The sequence below is a fragment of the Euprymna scolopes genome, chromosome 5, assembly GCF_053919585.1.
Source record: "Euprymna scolopes isolate OS-2025 chromosome 5, ASM5391958v1, whole genome shotgun sequence".
Taxonomy (NCBI): Eukaryota; Metazoa; Mollusca; class Cephalopoda; order Sepiida; family Sepiolidae; genus Euprymna; species Euprymna scolopes.
Window position 1 is genome coordinate 80,238,990 of NC_136486.1, and position 19,647 is coordinate 80,258,636.

A 19,647-nucleotide genomic window follows, 5' to 3' on the forward strand; every position below is an offset into this window, starting at 1 on the left:
TATCGTCAGCGTTCCTGTAACTGCAACACTCTTTCATAAAGAGAGTGCTTCCTCGGGAAAATTTTTTCAATCTGGCTAGGGATTTTTATTCTGGGCCCCTAAAATTAACAGAGAATAGTCCATTCCTGTAATGAACTGGTCCTTGTGGATTTTACATTGGCAGTTTAGCTCTGTGCAGTCCTAGGAGGTCCACTCTCCCAGGAATTACCTTCTCTCTTTGAGAAGGAGTTGGTTTATTGCTGTTGCCTGAGGCGCCCTCACCGGAGAATTCCGACGGGGCTGCTCAGGCACTTTTTATAGGTCAGAGGGCCCCTCCTTAAGGGCATTGACTTCTGAATTTCACTTTCAAATCGTGGTGTCTAAGTAGGAGAGAACCAAACTTTTCAATCTGGGTAGGGAGCAGGAAACCTCCCGGATTGTGACTGTGATGCACCTAAGTCTTTCAAGCCTCGTAGTAGAAGGGTCTCAGCAGGAGTAGTTCAAACAGCTCTTTTCAGGACTAACTTCCAATAACTTATTATTTGCAAATCAAACTGCTATTACAGGAAAAAGGTCTGTCCCTTTCCATGTAAATAAAAAGGACATTAGATAAATGAAAATGAGATTAGGATAAGCCGAGACTCAAACCTTGTAAGCAAGGTTAAGAAATAGAATTGGATTTTTTTTTTTTTTTTACACGCTGGTCACCACTTATCAAGGCCCGGAAGCCACTCAGGGATAGGGGTTATTGCAAGTACAGTACGTTAGTGTGGAGATTTGATGAAGTGTTTACTTAAGGGGGCGGTTCATTAGGAATTTGTTAATGTTGGACTTGAAGACATCCAAGTTGTAGTCAGGTGGGAAGCAGGCAGACGGAACAGAGTTCCACAGGCGTGCAGTTCTAAGAAAGAAGCTTTGTTCATGGAATCCACGTTTTGATTTAGGCACAGATAAAGAGTGGGGGAAATTTTTCACAGTGGATTCAGCTAGACGGGTGTTTTTCGTGAAAGATTGGCGAGGGGGGACCAGAGATTGGAGTTCAGACGAGCACCTGCCATGGAAATAACGATAAAACAAGGATAGGCTCGCAACGTCTCTTCTGTGGGAGAGAGGTTGCAGGGTAGAGAAAAGGGCATCCCCCACTAAGCCATGAAATCTATTTTGTACTCTGTCAAGGCAGGATAGGCTGTTTTTAGCAGCTCCTGCCCAGATATGGCAGCAGTATTCCATCCTTGGACATACTTGGCTTTTATATAGATAGAGAATTGCATCAGTAGTGAGATATCTTCTGGAGCGGTAGAAGGATCCCACCATCTTTCCAGCGACCTTGGCAACAGACTTGATGTACGTGTTCCATTTCAGATCAGGAGTAAAGGACAAACCCAGAAGCTTGTCAAAACACAGGGCTTCTCCCAGATGAGAGCCATCCATTTCAATTGATGCCAGATGGGGATCAGAGCGTTGATGATGTAAAGATAGGAGTTTGGTTTTTGATACATCAAAGGTAACCAGTCACGTCTTCTCCCACTGAACCACGCGCTCAAGATCAGAGGAGAGAGAATCAGAGAGAACTTTGTCATTTACAGCCTTTGATGTGTTGCCATAGATGGTCGTGTCATCAGCATAGATGTCAACGAATGATTTAAGTATGCGTTTAGGGAGGTCATTGATGTAGATCAGGAAGAGAGTTGGGCCCAGGATTGACCCTTAAGGGACTCCAGCATTAATACTGCAGGCCTCTAATTTTTGTCCATCGACCACTACTCTTATGAGCCTATCGGAGAGAAATGATTTAATGATTGAGAAAACATTTCCAGTTATACTGTAGCTGGAAATCTTGGGAAGTAGGCCCTTATGCCATACCTTGTCAAAGGCCTTTGATATGTCAAGAGCAAATGCCCTAGAAATGAAGCCTTTGTCAAGAGATTCACTAATCCTGTGAGATATAACCGTTAGCATATCTGCGGTAGATCTTGCAGAACGGAAACCATATTGTGTGTCACTAAGAAGATTGTTTCTGCTGAGGTGGTTTACTATTTCTCTATTTAATATGGATTCCAGCAACTTACTCATTACACACAGGAGGCTTATTGGTCTGTACTGAGAGGGAGATGACTTTTCACCTGAATTCTTAAATACAGAGCATACTGATGAGGTTTTCCAGGGAGTCGGAAAGCACTTCTTCTTAAGGCAACGCTTAAACAGTTTCATAAGCATGGGAACAAGTTCTGATTGAAGCTTTTTTAACACTATAATTGGGATGCCGTCACGGCCAGTTGCTTTGCTGGAATCAAGGTTCTTGATTAGCTTGGCAACCTCATGCACAGAATGTTAAAAAGGACAAATTCTATTATAAATAGTTAGATATTGTTTATATCGTAAAAAGAATTGATTGTTCATTCTTTTATAAAACTGAATATTAAAAATGTCAGCTAAAAAGAATGAACAATACAAATTAAGAATGTATTGTTAAAAAATAGGTTAGGTTAAAAAATAGGTTAGGTTAAATATAGGTTGAGAATTCTTTGTTGTCAAAAGTGTGTTTGGAAAAACGTGTGTTTAGACACATGAATGGGTCGCGTTGGGAAAGACACGTCATAGCAAAAGGTAGATTCTCAATATATAGAGTTAGTCAGATCAGGGTAGTTGAGACAGAACAGTTGAGTCTGCTAGTCAGCAGAGATAAGGAGAGTTAGTCAATTGGCAGAGTAGTCAGCTACTCTTTGGAAGCGAAGGATAGAAAGATTAAACTATGTAGAACAAATGTGAATTCCTGACGTCATCATCATTCGACTGGTCCAATGAAATAAAGAATCACCATCCATATTTTGTAACTGTTTGTCTATGTGCCGTCATTCCACAAATTGCAGGTAATGTGTTAAACATCTTATTATGAACACTGCGTAACCCTTCCAAGAATATGTATCTCTCCTCCTCTCTATATGTGTTACAAGAAATATAAGAACTGTGCATCTATCACTCTATCACCTTCAGTATATATATGAAGTCCCAAGCATCTCAGAACAGAACTGAACTGTATATGTATAAATGTCTCTCCCTCTCCTCTCCCCCTCATCATAGTTATAAATGTCCCCGTCTCTCTTCAATATGAATCCTGCGTCATCTCTTAATATGTACCCTATGCAACACTGCCTTTCCAGGGCTAACTTCCAATAACTTACTATTTGCAAATCAAACAGCCCTTTTCAGGGCTAACTTCTACAAAATACTACCACAAACTATATGTATGGAAACTACTACTGCCTGCCTTCTGCAACTACTCTCTACAACCAGCTAACTCTGTCTCACTCCAGTGCCTCCTGCAGTTTCCAGTACCTGTTCCAGTACCTGCTGATGTTCGACTACCCGTTCCAGTAACCACTGACATCGAGCTACCTCTTCCAGTCCTCACTGATGTCTAGCTATCTTTTCTCGAGCCTACTGAAGTCCACCGACTAGTTTTCAGTGACTGATCCTGTCTCAATCGGACTGATGTTGAGTATACAATCTCTATTACCTACAAATTTACCATTTTGTTTCTCAGTAAATAAAACACAATATCAATCGTCTTTAAATGAATATCATTGTCTGTCATTTTTCTTTGCTATTGCCGTTATCTTTTTGCCTTTGAGTCTACCTTGTAGTTGTACAATCGATTGGCACCTTCACACTACTCGCCTCTCTGCAGCAGCTCTCTGCTATGCTTTAAAAATATGTAAACTGTAAAAATGTAACGTTCCTTAGTTCAAGTGTATTTATCTAAAAAAAATCATTTTCCCCAAAGCATTTATAAAAAGACGACAATTTCAATTTCACAGGAAATGTCTTTACTTCACTATTGAGAAAACAATAGATAATTATGAAAAAAAAAGAAAGAAGCAAATATTTGGGAGCTAACATCTTTAATATAGCCCAGAGCTAACATAATCAATATAGCCATTTTTTTCTGGTATTTGTGGCCTGGTAAAGCAACACAAAACCTACCTTTAAAAACTTCTTTTCTAGGGTTTTTGGGTGTGCTGAAAATGAATATCGCATTTAAAATTGGGTCCGGCAACTAATTTTTATGATACTGTAAAGATACTTTTCCGCATGTAATGTGGAAAATAATGTCCATATTTGTAAAATTTTACTTGGTTTTCACCTTAGCATTTTCCTATAAAATGATGCCTTTTAGAGATTTTTGAGTGTGCTAAAAATGAATATCGCATTTAAATTTTTCGCAATTAAGTAGGTTCCCATATATTAAGCAATGTAATTGTTTGTGTTTTAAGTAGTGGCCATTGTTGTACACACACGCATGACAAAAATATGCATGTGCTTGTGCATACAACAGCCATCACTTATAACATAAAGAATTACATTGCTTCATATCCGGAAAACTACTTAATTGCGGAAAATGTAAATGCGATACTTTATGTTATAAGTGGTAATCATGACACGCAAGCACACCTCTATTTTTTAATTGTCATTATCATTAAAAATTTTTAATTGTCATTATCATTAAAATTTTTTACTTGTCATTATCATTAAATGCTTTACCTGCCATTATCATTAAAATTTTTTAATTGTCATTATCATTAAAAAATTTAATTGTCATTATGATTAAAATTTTTTACTTGTCATTATCATTAAAAAATTTTTAATTGTCATTATCATTAAAAATTTTTACTTGTCATTATCATTAAAATTTTTTACTTGTCATTATCATTAAAATTTTTTACTTGTCATTATCATTAAAATTTTTTAATTGTCATTATCATTAAAAATTTTTACTTGTCATTATCATTTAAAATTTTTACTTGTCATTATCATTAAAAATTTTTACTTGTCATTATCATTAAAAATTTTTACTTGTCATTATCATTAAAAATTTGTAATTGTCATTATCATTAAAATTTTTTTACTGGTTATTATCATTAAATTTTTTTTTGACTTGTCATTAATATTAAAATTTTTTACTTGTCATTATCATTAAAATTCATTAGGTTATTTCTGCTATGAACAAATATGGGTGTCGTGCTATTGTCAGAAATTTAATTTCTTTCCGTCTTTATATTTTTCCTTCTTTCCTTCCCTGTCTTGTTTTTTTTCGTGTTGCATTAAGAAGCTGCTGCTGATGACGTAAGATCACGCCATCCGTCATGACGTTTGATTGGCTAAGGGTTTTTACCGCCTTTTTTTGACAAGAAATTGAAGAGCAAACAACCAGTTTCAGACAAGAATTGATGCACGTAACACGTCGTTACGAAAGTCATGAGGAAAGACAATACCAGTCTTTAAAATGGAAATGCATTTCATTATTCAGATGAACGAATAATGAAGATATGCTGGAGTGTTCAAGGAAGATGCTCCGAAAAGGAGATCAAGCTGTAGTACCTTGGTAATGCGAAGAGAAAGAGAAAATCGATCTTTTTCAAGTTAGAATCTGATTGTGGAAAGCGACGCATGTGTGGCAATTTTAATATCATCTACGAAGCAGTCGAGATGAAAGCTGAATTATGGTCGTCGTGGTGCTATAAAGGATATACCTACTGAAGTGTTTTTGCAGACTAAGGATTTTACCTAATCAGTGCTTGTACTCGGATTAATTCCTTCGTCGAAAATGAACTTTGAAAGAGTTAAAGGATCACGTGTCTTTGGAAAAGGCGAAGAGGATAGATGTATATAAGATACACATTTAAAGAAAAAAAGATGATTATTGAACGATAACCACGCAGTAAGATTCTATACCTTTTAAAACCTCTAATTTCTGATTTCTCTCTCGTTTGTTAAATTAAACTTTGCGCTTGCCTGAAGGACAATTCTAGGCAGCTTGTAGCAGAAACAAATGGGACTTTTTTCTTCCTCGAATCAATGCCTCTTCCCTGTGCTATTCGGCCACATCTTGATCAGTCAGGGGTACGGCGCATTGATACTTCCTATCCCCAAAGGAAATCGGCCAGCATCCGGTTTGAAGAAGAACAACTCATTTTTACGCTGAGAGACACCAAACGGAGGGCACTCCTTTTCTTCTCTCTCTCCCCACCTCGGTGTTATCTCTATGGTATCGATGATTCCACTGGAATAACTACCGCGATAATACCAGGTGCCGGAGTCCAGCTTTCTACAAGGAAAATACCACATTCTCCTCAATAAACCTTTTCTGTGATCTTTTATGAAGTTGTTGCATTTGTCATTTCAGAAGCTTGTATCGAATTATTTATTTTATTAGGGTGTGCCCTAAAAGCATTACAAACCTCAATTTGGTGACCGCGACGTGATGATGAACATTTCCTTCTATACACTAGACAACTACAAATTGGTGACTGACGTGAAATGAACACGCATGGTGACCCTTTCTTTTTTTAAAGGAATTGTTTTGAGCGAGACGCGCGTTTTATTTGATAAAGAAAAAAAAATGAACTTTTCAACAAAGAAAGACAAGTGACCTCCTACCGACAAGAATCTCAAAGAACTACAATGAGGAGACCCCTCGTCAGACTCGGCAGAAAACAAACACGGAGCTGTCGACTTCATACCGAATTTTTTAAAAAATTTGAGCTCGAAAAACATTTTTCATGGTTCCTGACATTACCCTGCAACAAACGCGAAGTGCAAAATCACATAGGCCTATGCAATTCTCTTCTGCACAGCAGACGCAACAACAAAGAAACAATTACAGGACATACCTATCAACACATAGGAAGAAGCTGAATTAACAATGAGTTGAGATGCACCACACACACGGATAAACTCACAACTGGAAGCTTCGTTGACACCGGCAACTGGAAACTCATTCAAAACGAACGAATGCACAACAAACACTTGTACAGACAATGTACACACACTACCGCAGACTCACATGCGAAGACAACGGCAACTGGAAACTCATTCAACATGAACGAATGCACAACAAACGGCTGTACAAACAGTGTACACACACTATCGCGGAGTCATTTGCGAAGACACTGTCAACTTGACACATGACGTCAACACGAAACAAAAATTGTCCTTCCAAACGAACAATTCACTTCACGGTCCAAGCAACTCGTTGCACATATCAGCACACAACAAAAAAACCAAACAAACAAATGTCAGTCTAAAAAAAAGAGTAAACGCTTTTTTTTCCACGCGTAAGTAAATACTTTTTTTTATGAACACACTCCGTTTTTGACGTTTTTTTTTTAAACAACCATACCAACAGCAAAAAAAAAAAAACAGGACGAAAAGTCAATTGCCGAAAACATTACTTAAAAAAAATATATACACTGCATATTTTTTCTTTCCTGGGAAGGAGAGGATTGTGGAAGCCTTTTCTAGTCTCACACAAAAACACGCGTTCACATCTCAAGCTATATTACTTGTCACATACATACACGCACACAAACATACGCGCGCACGTCCACACCCACACATATATTCACGTTCGCGTACATACACTCACATTCATGTGTATACACACACACGCTAACGTACGCACATGTACGCACAGATGGACGACATCACTTCTCTTTCAAAGGAAATCCACACATGCGCAAAAGACCACTGGAAACAATTATAAAAGCAAGAGACAAGCTGTTTCCAGCCTCTTTTTCGGACCAGTTCTCGAGCTGAGAGGTTCAGCTAACCAGCCGCCTCCCTTTTGGGAGATGTACACTCGCGCGCGTCACATCCCCTGCTACTATGTATGGGGCACGAGCTAACAGACAGTATGTACACTTTATATGTTCTCTCTCTATACTACAACAGGCTTTCCTCCTCACCAGTAAACAGCGAGAGACGCACGCTAAACTAAACACGTATAGTACCCTTTTTTTTCACTTATTTCTTCACAAAATAAATGCTAGTTCGTTTAATTCAATTTAACACGTACTTCGTCTCTTCCTCGAGACAATTCATTTTTTCTTTCTCAATGTAATTCATTTCTCATATTTTGTACGACTGGGGGAATATATATAATATATCCACCAGTCCACTACAATTTTACAAACCCTAAAAGCTACTTTACAGTCGAACTGGTGAACATCTGAACTTGAGTAAATTTTGATAATCGAACTTTGCAGCTTTGCTGTTTTCCTTTTTCCCAACCCTCTGTGATCTTTTCTCCCAAATAAGTGTTAATGCTTTTATGTTCATAAAGTATCTCTTTGGTATTCATTTAAGTCCTGTTAGTATTGCATGCTATTTCCTTTGTGTTTTCTTTAAAGCTTAATTGACGTGGAATCCTAACCTTTGTGGGACGTAGCGAATAAATTTCCCACACTATATTACTGCATGAAACATGCGGAAAAGTATCTTTTCAGTATCGTGAAAACTAGTTGCTGGCCCTGATTTTAAATGTGATATTCGTTTTCAGCACACCTGGAAAGTTTTTTAAAGGTAGGTTTGTGTTGGTCTACCAGGCCACAATTACCTTTTGCCTTTATATAGCATTAATAAAGAAAACAATAATAAACAATAAAACATTTGGTACATCTGCAGTATGCGGACAGCGGCCATCATTTTTGGTTCATTTCACAAAACTGTCGCCAGGTGGTTCTTCTCGGTCAAAGAACTTATGCAGACTTTTTGTTGACACATTAACAGATACCACAATTTTACTTCAATTCAAAAAAGTTTTGAAAAAAAAATGTTGCCCTAATTCGAAAAGTATTTCATCTAAATTATTAATTTGTTGTTAGTTGACTCTTCAAATTTGGCCTTTTTTACGCTCTTGCATGGAACCATGATTTTGGCCGCCATTTTTGGGGGGGAGCGGGGGGGGCTTTTTCTAAACGTGCACTTCAAGTGCGTAAATTATTAAGACATTGGTGGCCATTTTTATTTTTCATATTGCTTTTTTTTTTTTTTTTTTTCAAATTATTGTTTTTTATTTTTATTTTGGGGAGGATATTTTCATGGGACCATGATTTTTGGTGTCCATGTTTTATTTAAAAAAAAAAAAAAAACAGACAAAAGAAAAACATAATTTGGAAAAAAAGAATGGCAATATGTAAAATGGCCACCAATGTCTTAATAATTTACGCACTTGAAGTACATATTTAGAAAACGACCCCCCCCCCCCCAAAAAAAACCGTCGGCCAAAATCATGGTTCCATGCAAGAGCGTAAAAAAGGCCAAATTTTCAAAACAAGATGGTAGCTTCGATTGTCGTACATTTAGTCTAATAATAAAATGTTGATAAAAATAATAAAAATGCAATTTTTTCGGGTTTTATTTCAGTCTGAGGAGGGTCTAATAATGTGTTTTATATAAAAATAAATAATTTTTATAAATTTTTGTGTCAAATAATTTACGCCGCAGAAATGCACATTTGCTAAAAACTGTTTACGGATATTTTTATTCATTATATTTAAAAACAATATTGACATGAAACAAACAAAAGTGGCAATAATGTGCACTTACTGATCCGCGCTATTTTTTAAATCGTATTTCCAAGTTTAATTAAAGTTTTATGATAATTTTTTTTTTGGGGGGGGTTGTATTACTGTACACATAGATTCGAAAAAGTTGTCAAAAAACAAATATATAACGAATAGATATTATCAACGGCAAGATAAGTTAATTTTCTACCAAATTGGATATATTTTTCGTGTTTTTATTCAATGTAACATGTTTATTCAGCTCGAAAAGCATACAGTGTTTACCGATGTATTGGAAAATTCAAAATGGCGCCCGAGTCTCTTTAACACGGTAAGTTCGGGAAAAGGTGTTATAAATAATAAACTAGACAAAATACTGTTAGAAATTCGCTCAATATATGTTACCATGACATATGTTGACATATATTCAGTGTTTTTTAATAGTATTTTGTTTAGTTTATTATTTATAACACCTTTTCCCGAATTTACCGTGTTAAAGAGAGAGTCGGGCGCCATTTTGAATTTTCCAATACATTGGTAAACACTATGTTTTTCAAGCTGAATAAACATGTTACATTGAATAAAAACACAAAAAATATACCCAGTTTGGTAGAAAAGTAACTTATCTTGCTTTTGATAACATTTATTTGTTTCTTGACAACTTTTTCGAATCTATGTGTACAACAGTAATAGAAACCAGTTTTTTGTTCAATTGTAAGGTTAAAGTATAGAATAGGTACAAAACATCCTCCCCTCCCCATGTTAAGAATGGCTTTTTAAATAATAGCGTTATTATTTCAGCACGGATCAATAAGTGGATGAGTACCCAAACAAGAACTCGTTGAACTTTTTTTTCAAGGGAGTATACTAACTTTCTGTGTCATCGTCTACTCGGAAGTGACAAGGAACAATGGCTCGAATGAGTTATGCGCCATTGCCGATTAAATAAATACAAATGAACTCTTCTTTCGTATTTTCGAATTGTCTCCTCTTACTTCCGGATTGGCGGGGTAAACCAACTTATTTAAAATTTGTCATTCAAAACCAACAAACTTGTTTATTTTGGTAAGTAAACTTAAGATATTCTTCAATTAATTTCGGTTTCGAATTAGCATTAATAAAAATAAGAAACATCGTATTGGATAAGTTTACGTGTGACGCAGTACGCACTCAAAATAATCTGTTTTCATTCGAGTTTGTATTTGCGCTGTTTTATTTCAAACTTAAAGACAGCCGGTTTTTCTTCAAAGTTCTATATTTATAATTATTTGGGCCATTTTTAGCAAGAACCCCCTCCCCCATTAAAAAAAACGGGCTTGTTTTACTATACACATGAATTCGAAAAAAAAAAATATAAATAAATATTATCAAAGGGAAAATAAGTTACTCTTCTACATATCTGGAAAAGTTTTTAGTGGTTTTAATCGGTTCGAAAATTATAGTGTTTTTCGATATATTTGAAAAAGACAAATGGCGGCAGGCTCTTAGTTGAATATGTTAAGTTTGGGAAAATGAGTTCAAACTAAAAAATTTTTGGTATTATTTTACTTTAAGGCCCGTCTCACGTTCGTATAGAAGAAAATGTTTTTTTGTAGATTTCAGTGTGCTGAAAAAGAATATGAAAACCGTTTCCGTCGGAAATTTACCGTTTGCATGGTATGAACCCCGGAAGGTTGGAGCACGTGGAAACATAAGCGAGCTTTTTCAATGGCGGAATCGCGCGCGCACTCGCGTACCTGACGGCGTTTTCACAGAGCAATAATAATGTTTGGCGGAAAATTTCAAAGTAGATGAAAAACAAGAAAAATAAAACAACTTTGCGGGGGAGGGGGGGATGTCGGAAAGACACTTTTTTTGTGGCGGACAAATCAGTTTTTTTTGGGGGGGGTTAAGTTGGAATAGCATTAATAATCTGGTAAATCTTTGGCAGAAAATTTAAAAGTAGACGAAAGAGGCCCTGTTCTTTGAAAGAGAAACGACCTCTATTGGCCATTATGTGGACCTCAAATATAAACAAGTGTCTACGATAACGCAAAACCATGTAACGAAATAACGCAAAATATATGAAAATCAAAACATTTATTGTATAAAAAATATATCAAAATATAATTTTAATGTATTCATATTACCATAATTTCTTTTCATTGAGTGATTCATAAATATGATAAAAACATTTATAATTTTTTTTTTGTACAGAAAGATTGTATGAAAATGTATCAAAATATAACTTTAAATGAGTGATTCATAAATATGATAAAAACATTTATAATTTTTTTTTGTACAGAAAGATTGTATGAAAATGTATCAAAATATAATTTTAAATGAGTGATTCATAAATATAAAAACATTTATAATTTTTTTTTTGTACAGAAAGATTGTATGAAAATGTATCAAAATATAACTTTAAATGAGTGATTCATAAATATGATAAAAACATTTATAATTTTTTTTTGTACAGAAAGATTGTATGAAAATGTATCAAAATATAATTTTAGTTTGTCAACTTAAAACTAAAATACATGTCAGAAAGACTTTTTTTTTTTTTGCAGTGGTGGACAAAACACTTTTTTAGGGGTGGGGCGTTAACCTAAAAGAAAATGGCAAAATCATCCATTAATTTTCTTCATCGGTTGATGATTCATCCATGATTGGGAGGGGAGGCTCCACTCGCTGACGTGGACGTTGGGGGGGATAGAGGCGTGCAGCATGAAGAAAAAAATGATGGAGAATTCCATCTTCGCCATATTCCTTCACAAATAAGTATCTGGCCAAGTATTGGTATAAATATTTACTTCGAATGCCAGGGCGCTTAACCCATTCTTTAATGTCTCTCCATAGGCGCTCTATGTTCTGTGTGTGAACATCGCAGTTGGCTGGGTCAACGAAATTTTCTGAATGGTTCACCATATAGTGAGTGTACCCGTGGTCTTTGAGCGAATGGTAGGCACCCCACCGGTCACTCATTATAGTCGACCCAGCACGTATATATTTTAATATAATTGGGAGGAGAGTCCCTCGATCCCTCGTTTCACCGACAGGTCCCACCAGTGGAATAACAAATTTTTTTTTGCTATGTCTCTCTATCCCACCAAACAGCCAAATTTGGGATAAAGGACGGCCTTTATTGTACTTGGCATGTACCACTAAAGTCTCGTCTATTTCGACAATGACATTAGCGCCACCGATGGCTTCTTGTTCTGAAAACCAAAAATCTGTAACTTCACTGCAGAACGACCGCCAGTCAACAGACGTTTTGGTCGATATTTTTAAACATTTAACCATTGTAGCATGGTCCCAATGCTTGCTAAGCCAATGGTTAACAAATAGAATTATTTTCCAGGGTGCAATTCGGCAGTCTTGAAGGAATGTTCCTTTATAGTCACTTGTGGTGAAGTTACAATATCTTCTTTTTTTCGATTTTGGAAGAAGATAACTCCCTCGGCATCTCCACTGACCCTTGTCCTCTCTAAAGGTGCACTCTTTGCTGCATGTATCGCATCTAATGTTGCGTGCGAGAACGCCATGGCTTCTCAGAAGTTTTAATGACTCTTTATCATTATTATAAAAAAAATGTATGGTTTGAAAATAATCTAACGTGCAATCTGTACAAGCAGCTATATTTTTAATTGATAATCTTCCGTGGGAGGCGAGGGGAGCGGGATAAGGGTTAGCCTCGAACCTTCAGTACGCATGGGTGAGAGGGGGCTAATTGTAGCAACAGAAAACTAATTCATTGAAAAAAAAAATTACTCTTCTAATTACCTGAATAATTATTTATAGAAAGAATCAATAATTTCGAAAAATTCGAAAATTCTTTAATATTCTTTAATCTTTAATATTCTTCTGCGTATATATTGGGGTGGGTGGGGGTGTGGGGTTTAATTTGCACCGGAAGTTATATTTGTTTATAGCACCTACCCAGCCACCGGTTACACGTGCCAAGGAACATTTGCCAACAACGGAGATAATGTAAGTTTATCATTTTGACATTTTGGGTTTGTATTACTGTACACATAGATTCGAAAAAGTTGTCAAAAAACAAATATATAACAAATATATGTTATCAAAGGCAAGATAAGTTACTTTTCTACCTAACTGGATATATTTTTCGTGTTTTTATTCAATGTAACATGCTTATTCAGCTCGAAAACCATACAGTGTTTACCGATGTATTGGAAAATTAAATGGCGCCCGACACTCTCTTTAACACGGTAAGTTCAGGAAAAGATGTTATAAATAATAAACTAGACAAAATACTGTTAGAAATTCGCTCAATATATGTTACCGTGACATAAGTTGACATATATTCGGTGTTTTTTTAATAGTATTTTGTTTAGTTTATTATTTATAACACCTTTTCCCAAACTTACCATGTTAAAGAGAGTGTCGGGCGCCATTTTGAATTTTCCAATACATCGGTAAACACTGCATGTTTTTCGAGCTGAATAAGCATGTTACATTACAATATAATAATAATACAAACCCATGTTAAACTATTCTGACTTATCCCCCCCCCCCCAAAAAAAAGTAATTTGTCCGCCACTCCGCCAGCCGCCACTGAAAAAAAAGAATTGTTTTTAAAAAAAAAAAAAAAAGTCTTTCCGAGATTATTAATGCTATTCCAACTTAACCCCCCCCTAAAAAAAAAACTGATTTGTCCGCCACAAAAAAAAGTGTCTTCCCGACATCCCCCCCCCCTCCCCCGCAAAGTTGTTTATTTTTCTTGTTTTTCATCTACTTTGAAATTTTCCGTCAAACATTATTATTGCTCTGTGAAAAGGCCGTCAGGTACGCGAGTGCACGCGCGATTCCGCCATTGAAAACGCTCGCTTATGTTTGCGCGCGCTCGCGCGTACTTCCAACCTTCCGGGGTTCATACCATGCAAACGGTAAATTTCCGACGGAAACGGTTTTCATATTCTTTTTCAGCACACTGAAATCTACAAAAAAAAACATTTTCTTCTATACGAACGTGAGACGGGCCTTAAAGTAAAATTTTACCAAATTTTTGAACTCATTTTTCCAAACTTACGGTAGCTATTCAACTTAGAGCCCGCTGCCATTTGTCTTTTTCAAATATATCGAAAAACTATAATTTTCGAACCGATTAAACGTTTTAAAGCGATTAAAACCACTAAAAACTTTTCCAGATATGTAAAAGAGTAACTTATTTTCCCTTTGATAATATTTATTCATATTTTTGTTTTTGACAACTTTTTCGAATCTATGTGTATAGTAAAACAAACCCGGCTGGTCAGTACCAGATTCGGAATACTTAGGCGTTGTATGTGTTGAAAGCAACTCCTACAGCTAGTATCACGGTTAGGCCACCAATGTGAATAAACAAGAAATTGCCGAAAGAAATGATCGTATTTTCATCGTTCTTTTTTTTCTTTTTTGGTATCGATTCTTGCATTTCCTATTTAATGGCATATTACCAATATTTAGCTCACTAAAAGAAAATTATTAATTTATTTTTCAAAGATTAAAAGTAATATTTTTCGCAAAAAATAATGAAAATGTATAATTTTGTTGGTAAATGTTACCTTACCTACAATAGAACAGAATGATGCCATTATGTAAAAGCCGATCGATTGTTCTGTCATTTCTAATCCATTGACATCCTCAATAAGATAATGACACATGGCGGCAGTGGGGGAATGGAAACAGTCCAAGTAAGATGTAGAAAAGAGAAGCGGAAAGTTATTTGCAGAAACAGATAAGTAACTGTATTGTTCTTTTTCAAATTGTAATTTATATGTGCGTCACATGGACGGGAAAAAAAATTTTTGGAAGCGGACGTGGAAGAAACAAACAGACCAATGGCTGGCATAAGGCCTCCAGTGCCTCTATGTATGGAAGACAATTTAGCGGCGAATTGGAAGTTGTTTGAACTGAAATGGTATAACTACGCCATTATTACGTGTTTGACGAAACAGTCATTACAATATCAGAGGGCACTTTTGCTTCATATGTTGGGAGACGACGCACTGAAAGTTTACTACAGGTTTCAATTTTCAACATCCGAGAATGAAAAAACACCCACCGAAATTATTCAGACATTCGATAAATATGCTATGGGAGAAAGAATGAAACCTACGAGCGTTACATATTTCATTCTAGAAAGCAAGGATAATCAAAGACGGTGGAATATTTCATTACGGCACTTCGGACGTTGATAAAAACGTGCAATTTTTGCGACAATTGCGTTTCATCAGTACTCAGAGATCAGGTAGTACTGGGAATACACAACCCCTAGACACAAGCTGAGTTATTGAAAATAAGATAGACTTACAAAAATGTATTGACATTTGTAAGCTGTCTGAAAATGCTACAGTCTAGTCCAGAATCCTAAGGCCTGAAGGAGTGAATAAGGTTAATTGTAAAACCTGTTATAAATGTAAGGGAAAAAAACACTTTGCCGTGAAATGCAAAGTATCAAGGAATAAGAAGGTGCAGATGGTCAAAACCCAACATTATGACCAGGAAAACGACAGTTGTAGTTGTTCAGACTATGGACATGTAGACAGCGTAACAATAAATAAAGGGTGAATGCTGTCGGGTTAGGAGATTATAAAAGCAGAAATGATGGTGAAAGGAAAACCAATTCTTTCAGCTCGATAGTGGAGCGTCCGTGAACATATTGAATGAGAAACGCGTGATTAGAAAAAACTAATAAGACTCTTGTCATGTGGAATGGAGCAGAAGTGAAGCCATTGGGAGAGTGTCAAGTAAAAATGATAAACCCCAAAACTGGACAAAAATATGCAGTCAAGTTTGTCATTGTGAAAGAGGATTTCCATCCCTTACTTGGAGCAAATGCAATCCAGAAAATGAAACTTGTCACAATCAATAACGACAAATTCAAAATGGTTGTCAAAGTTTCTCAAATGAATGAATCCAGCAGCCAGTACTAAGACAGCATTATCAATGACTTCAGAGATGTGTTCAAGGGAGAATTGGGTCAATTACCAGGAGAGGTACATTTGCAGGTGGATCCAGGAGTAACACCAAATGTTGCAGCAACACGGATAATACCAGTGACACTTAAGGACAAGTTAAAAGTTGAGTTAGAAAAACTGGTTAAGAATGTTATTGAACCAGTGAGTGAGCCAACACCATGGGTAAGTGCTTTAGCACTGGTAGTTAAGAAAAATGGAAGCCTACAGATATGCATAGACCCAAGACCACTGAATAAAGCTTTGAAGAGGGAACATTTTCAGTTACCTACACTGGACGATTTATTACCAGAACTGGCTGACAGCAAAGTATTTTCTAACCAGGATCTACTAGATGGGTTTTAGCATGTAAAATTAGATGAAGCCAGCAATCGCTTAACATTTTCTACACCATATGGTAGGTTCCGGTGGAAAGTTTTACCTTTTGGTATTGCTCCAGCACCGGAGATATTTCAAAAAACCCTTTTTGACAATGTGTCCGATTTAGAGAGGGTGGTTAACAAAGCGGTGATTGGGAAGGGTAAAACGATGGAAGAAGCAAGAATTGATCATGACCAAAAACTCAGGAAACTGTTGCAGAGATGTGATCGTGGGATGCGATTGAATGCTGAAAAATTGAACCTACGACAAACGTCTATATCTTTCCAGGGACACATGATTACCAGTGATGGTTTACGTCCTGATCCTGGGAAGGTGAGAGCCATAAAAGAGATGCTGTGCCCAACAGATGTGAAGGGAGTGCACCGATTGGTTGGATTCCTAAATTACCTAGCAAAATTTCTACCACACATATCTGACGTGATGGCCCCAATTAGAAATTTAATGAAGGCAGATGTGCTATGGACATGGTCCCAAAGTCATGAAGAGGCTTTTGAGAAAATTAAAGAGTTACTGAGTGAGGCACCAGTATTAAGGTACTATGACCCCAACAAATCTTTGGTCATTCAATGCGATGCAAGTGAGAAGGCCATGGGGGCTGCATTACTGCAAGAGGGTCAACCACTAGCTTATATCAGCTGTGCACTGACTGACACAGAAACTCGGTATGCACAGATTGAGAAGGAACTACTAGCAGTAGTCTACGCATGTGAACGGTTTCACCAATATACATTTCGTCGACAGATAACAGTACTAAGTGATCATAGGCCACTGGAAGCGATCATGAAAAAAGAATTGGTGAAATGCCCAAAACGACTGCAAAACATACTGATGCGACTACAATTTTACGATGTTACAGTTCTGTACCATACAGGTAAGAAAATGTTCCTTGCAGACATGCTATCTAGACCATACATCTATGGATTGGGCGGTGAATATATGGACAATGAAGATGATGTCAAGGAAGCAGAATACATTCCTGTAACAGAGAAGGCTGCTTGAACTGTGCTCAGCCACGAAAGAAGACAGAAGCATGCAACAGTTGCAACAAGTAATTCTGGAAGGATGGCCGGAAGACAAAATACATCTTGACCCAGAGGTGAGACCATATTTTAATATGCGGAGTGAAAGAACAGTGCAAGATGGGTTAATTTTCAGAGGAAACCGGGTAGTGGTCCCACTGACACAGCAGGGAGTGTTGAAAGAAAAGCTTCATTCCACACACCTGGGAGTAGAGGGATGTTGCAGAAGAGCAAGAGAATGCTTGTATTGGCTAAATATGAACAGTGACATAAGGGACTATGTTTCAAAATGCCCCACGTGTAGAAAATATGAAGTAGCCAATCCAGCAGAACCATTAAGGGTCCATGAACTTCCTGACAGACCCTGGGCGAAAGTGGGAATAGATCATTTTCTCAATACACAAGCAAAGACAGTGATAACTAAACTGAAACACCATTTTGCACGACATGGAATACCAGATTAGGTGGTAACTGATAATGGGCCTCAGTTTAGTAGCCAGGAATTTTCTACCTTTGCAAAAAAGTGGTGTTTTACACATACACCAGTCAGTCCATAAAATAGCAAGGCAAATGGTAAGGTGGAATCTGCAGTAAAGATGGCAAAAAACCTTTTCCGCAAGAGAATGTTTGTATTGGCCAAATATGAACAGTGACATAAGGGACTATGTTTCAAAATGCCTCGCGTGTAAAAAATATGAAGTAGCCAATCCGGCAGAACTATTAAGGGTCCAAGAAGTTCCTGACAGACCCTGGGCGAAAGTGGGAATAGATCTCTTTAAGTTTGTAGATAGAGACTATCTCTGCACAGTTGACTACATGAGCAACTTTTGGGAAATCGATCATCTTCTCAATACAAGCAGAGACAGTGATAACTAAACTAAAACACCATTTTGCACGACATGGAATACCAGATTAGGTGGTAACTGATAATGGACCTCAGTTTAGTAGCCAGGAATTTTCTACCTTTGCAAAAAAGTGGTGTTTTACACATACACCGGTCAGTCCATACAAGGCAAGTGGTAAGGTGGAATCTGCAGTAAAGATGGCAAAAAACCTTTTCCGGAAAGCGATGGAAGATAAGGCTGACCCATACCTAGCAATGTTGGATCACAGGAATATGTCAGGCAGGGGTCTCTTACCACCAGCTCAGAAGCTAATGTCAAGGAGAACAAAAATACTTCTCCCAACCAGAGAGGATATACTCAAACCAGAATTACCCAAAAAATCTAAGAAAAATGGTGAAGCAAGACCGCAGGAGGCAAGAACATTCTTTCAACCACAAAGTAAAACCATTGAAACCGTTGTATCCTGGAGATGCAGTACAGATCAAGCCACACATAAATGGTCAAAAAGAGTGGAGGAAAGTAGTAGTAGGGCGGAGACTGGATGAGCGATTATACCATATAAAAGTGGATGCGGAATTATATCGACGGAATAGAGTAGATTTGAAAAAAACTGCAGAGACACCCCCACTCACATCAGTAATACACCAGCCATATGAAGTGCAGAGCGACTTACCCAAGAATGCAGAGCAGGGTACAGAAGAGATATGCACCACAGAACTACCTCAATATGAAGGTGAAATAAGAGAAAGCCCAAACCCGACCCCATATTTTTTTTTAGTGTGTTTTTTCAGATTATTATCCAAACTAAAATTAAGGGGGCTGAGCCTTATTTTAAACTTGAGGAATGGGAGCTTAGCCAACACTTTTCAAACAATCCTAATTTTCCGTTGTTCTTTTGCCATTTTTACCTATTTATTCACTTTTGCCATTTTTACTGATGCCATTTTTACCGTGTCATTTTTTCCAGTGCCACTTTTACCAAGCATCCAAAAAACACTCTTGATCCAATTTTTGTAAATTTCGCTGAAGATCAAAATAAAATTTAAATATTTTTTTAAAAGTTTTTGAATCAAACTAATTTTTTATGTCTAAATAAGATATAGGACTTGCTATAAGAATA

The 19,647-nt window shown here is 36.8% G+C and overlaps 2 protein-coding genes across 5 annotated transcripts in view; one reads left to right on the forward strand and one right to left on the reverse strand.

The window, feature by feature from the left end:
- LOC145276878 (protein canopy homolog 2-like) overlaps window positions 1–19,647 on the reverse strand; it is a 318,296-nt gene that overhangs the window by 131,126 nt on the left and 167,523 nt on the right. Inside the window, exon 1 of one of the 4 annotated variants that reach the window (XM_080128297.1) lies at window positions 10,196–10,222. The exons of the other annotated variants lie outside the window; for them this stretch is intronic. Coding sequence (XP_079984423.1) covers window positions 10,196–10,207 — 12 coding nt within the window. The 5' untranslated portion in view covers window positions 10,208–10,222. Of the gene's footprint in view, window positions 1–10,195; window positions 10,223–19,647 lie in introns of those variants that run through there. 4 annotated transcript variants of the gene reach the window in all.
- Window positions 10,236–19,647, forward strand: part of LOC145276877 (uncharacterized) — a 244,398-nt gene continuing 234,986 nt past the window's right edge. The window contains exon 1 of the mRNA XM_080128295.1: window positions 10,236–10,388. The gene's annotated coding sequence lies outside the window, so the exon portion shown is untranslated. The remainder of the gene's footprint in view (window positions 10,389–19,647) is intronic.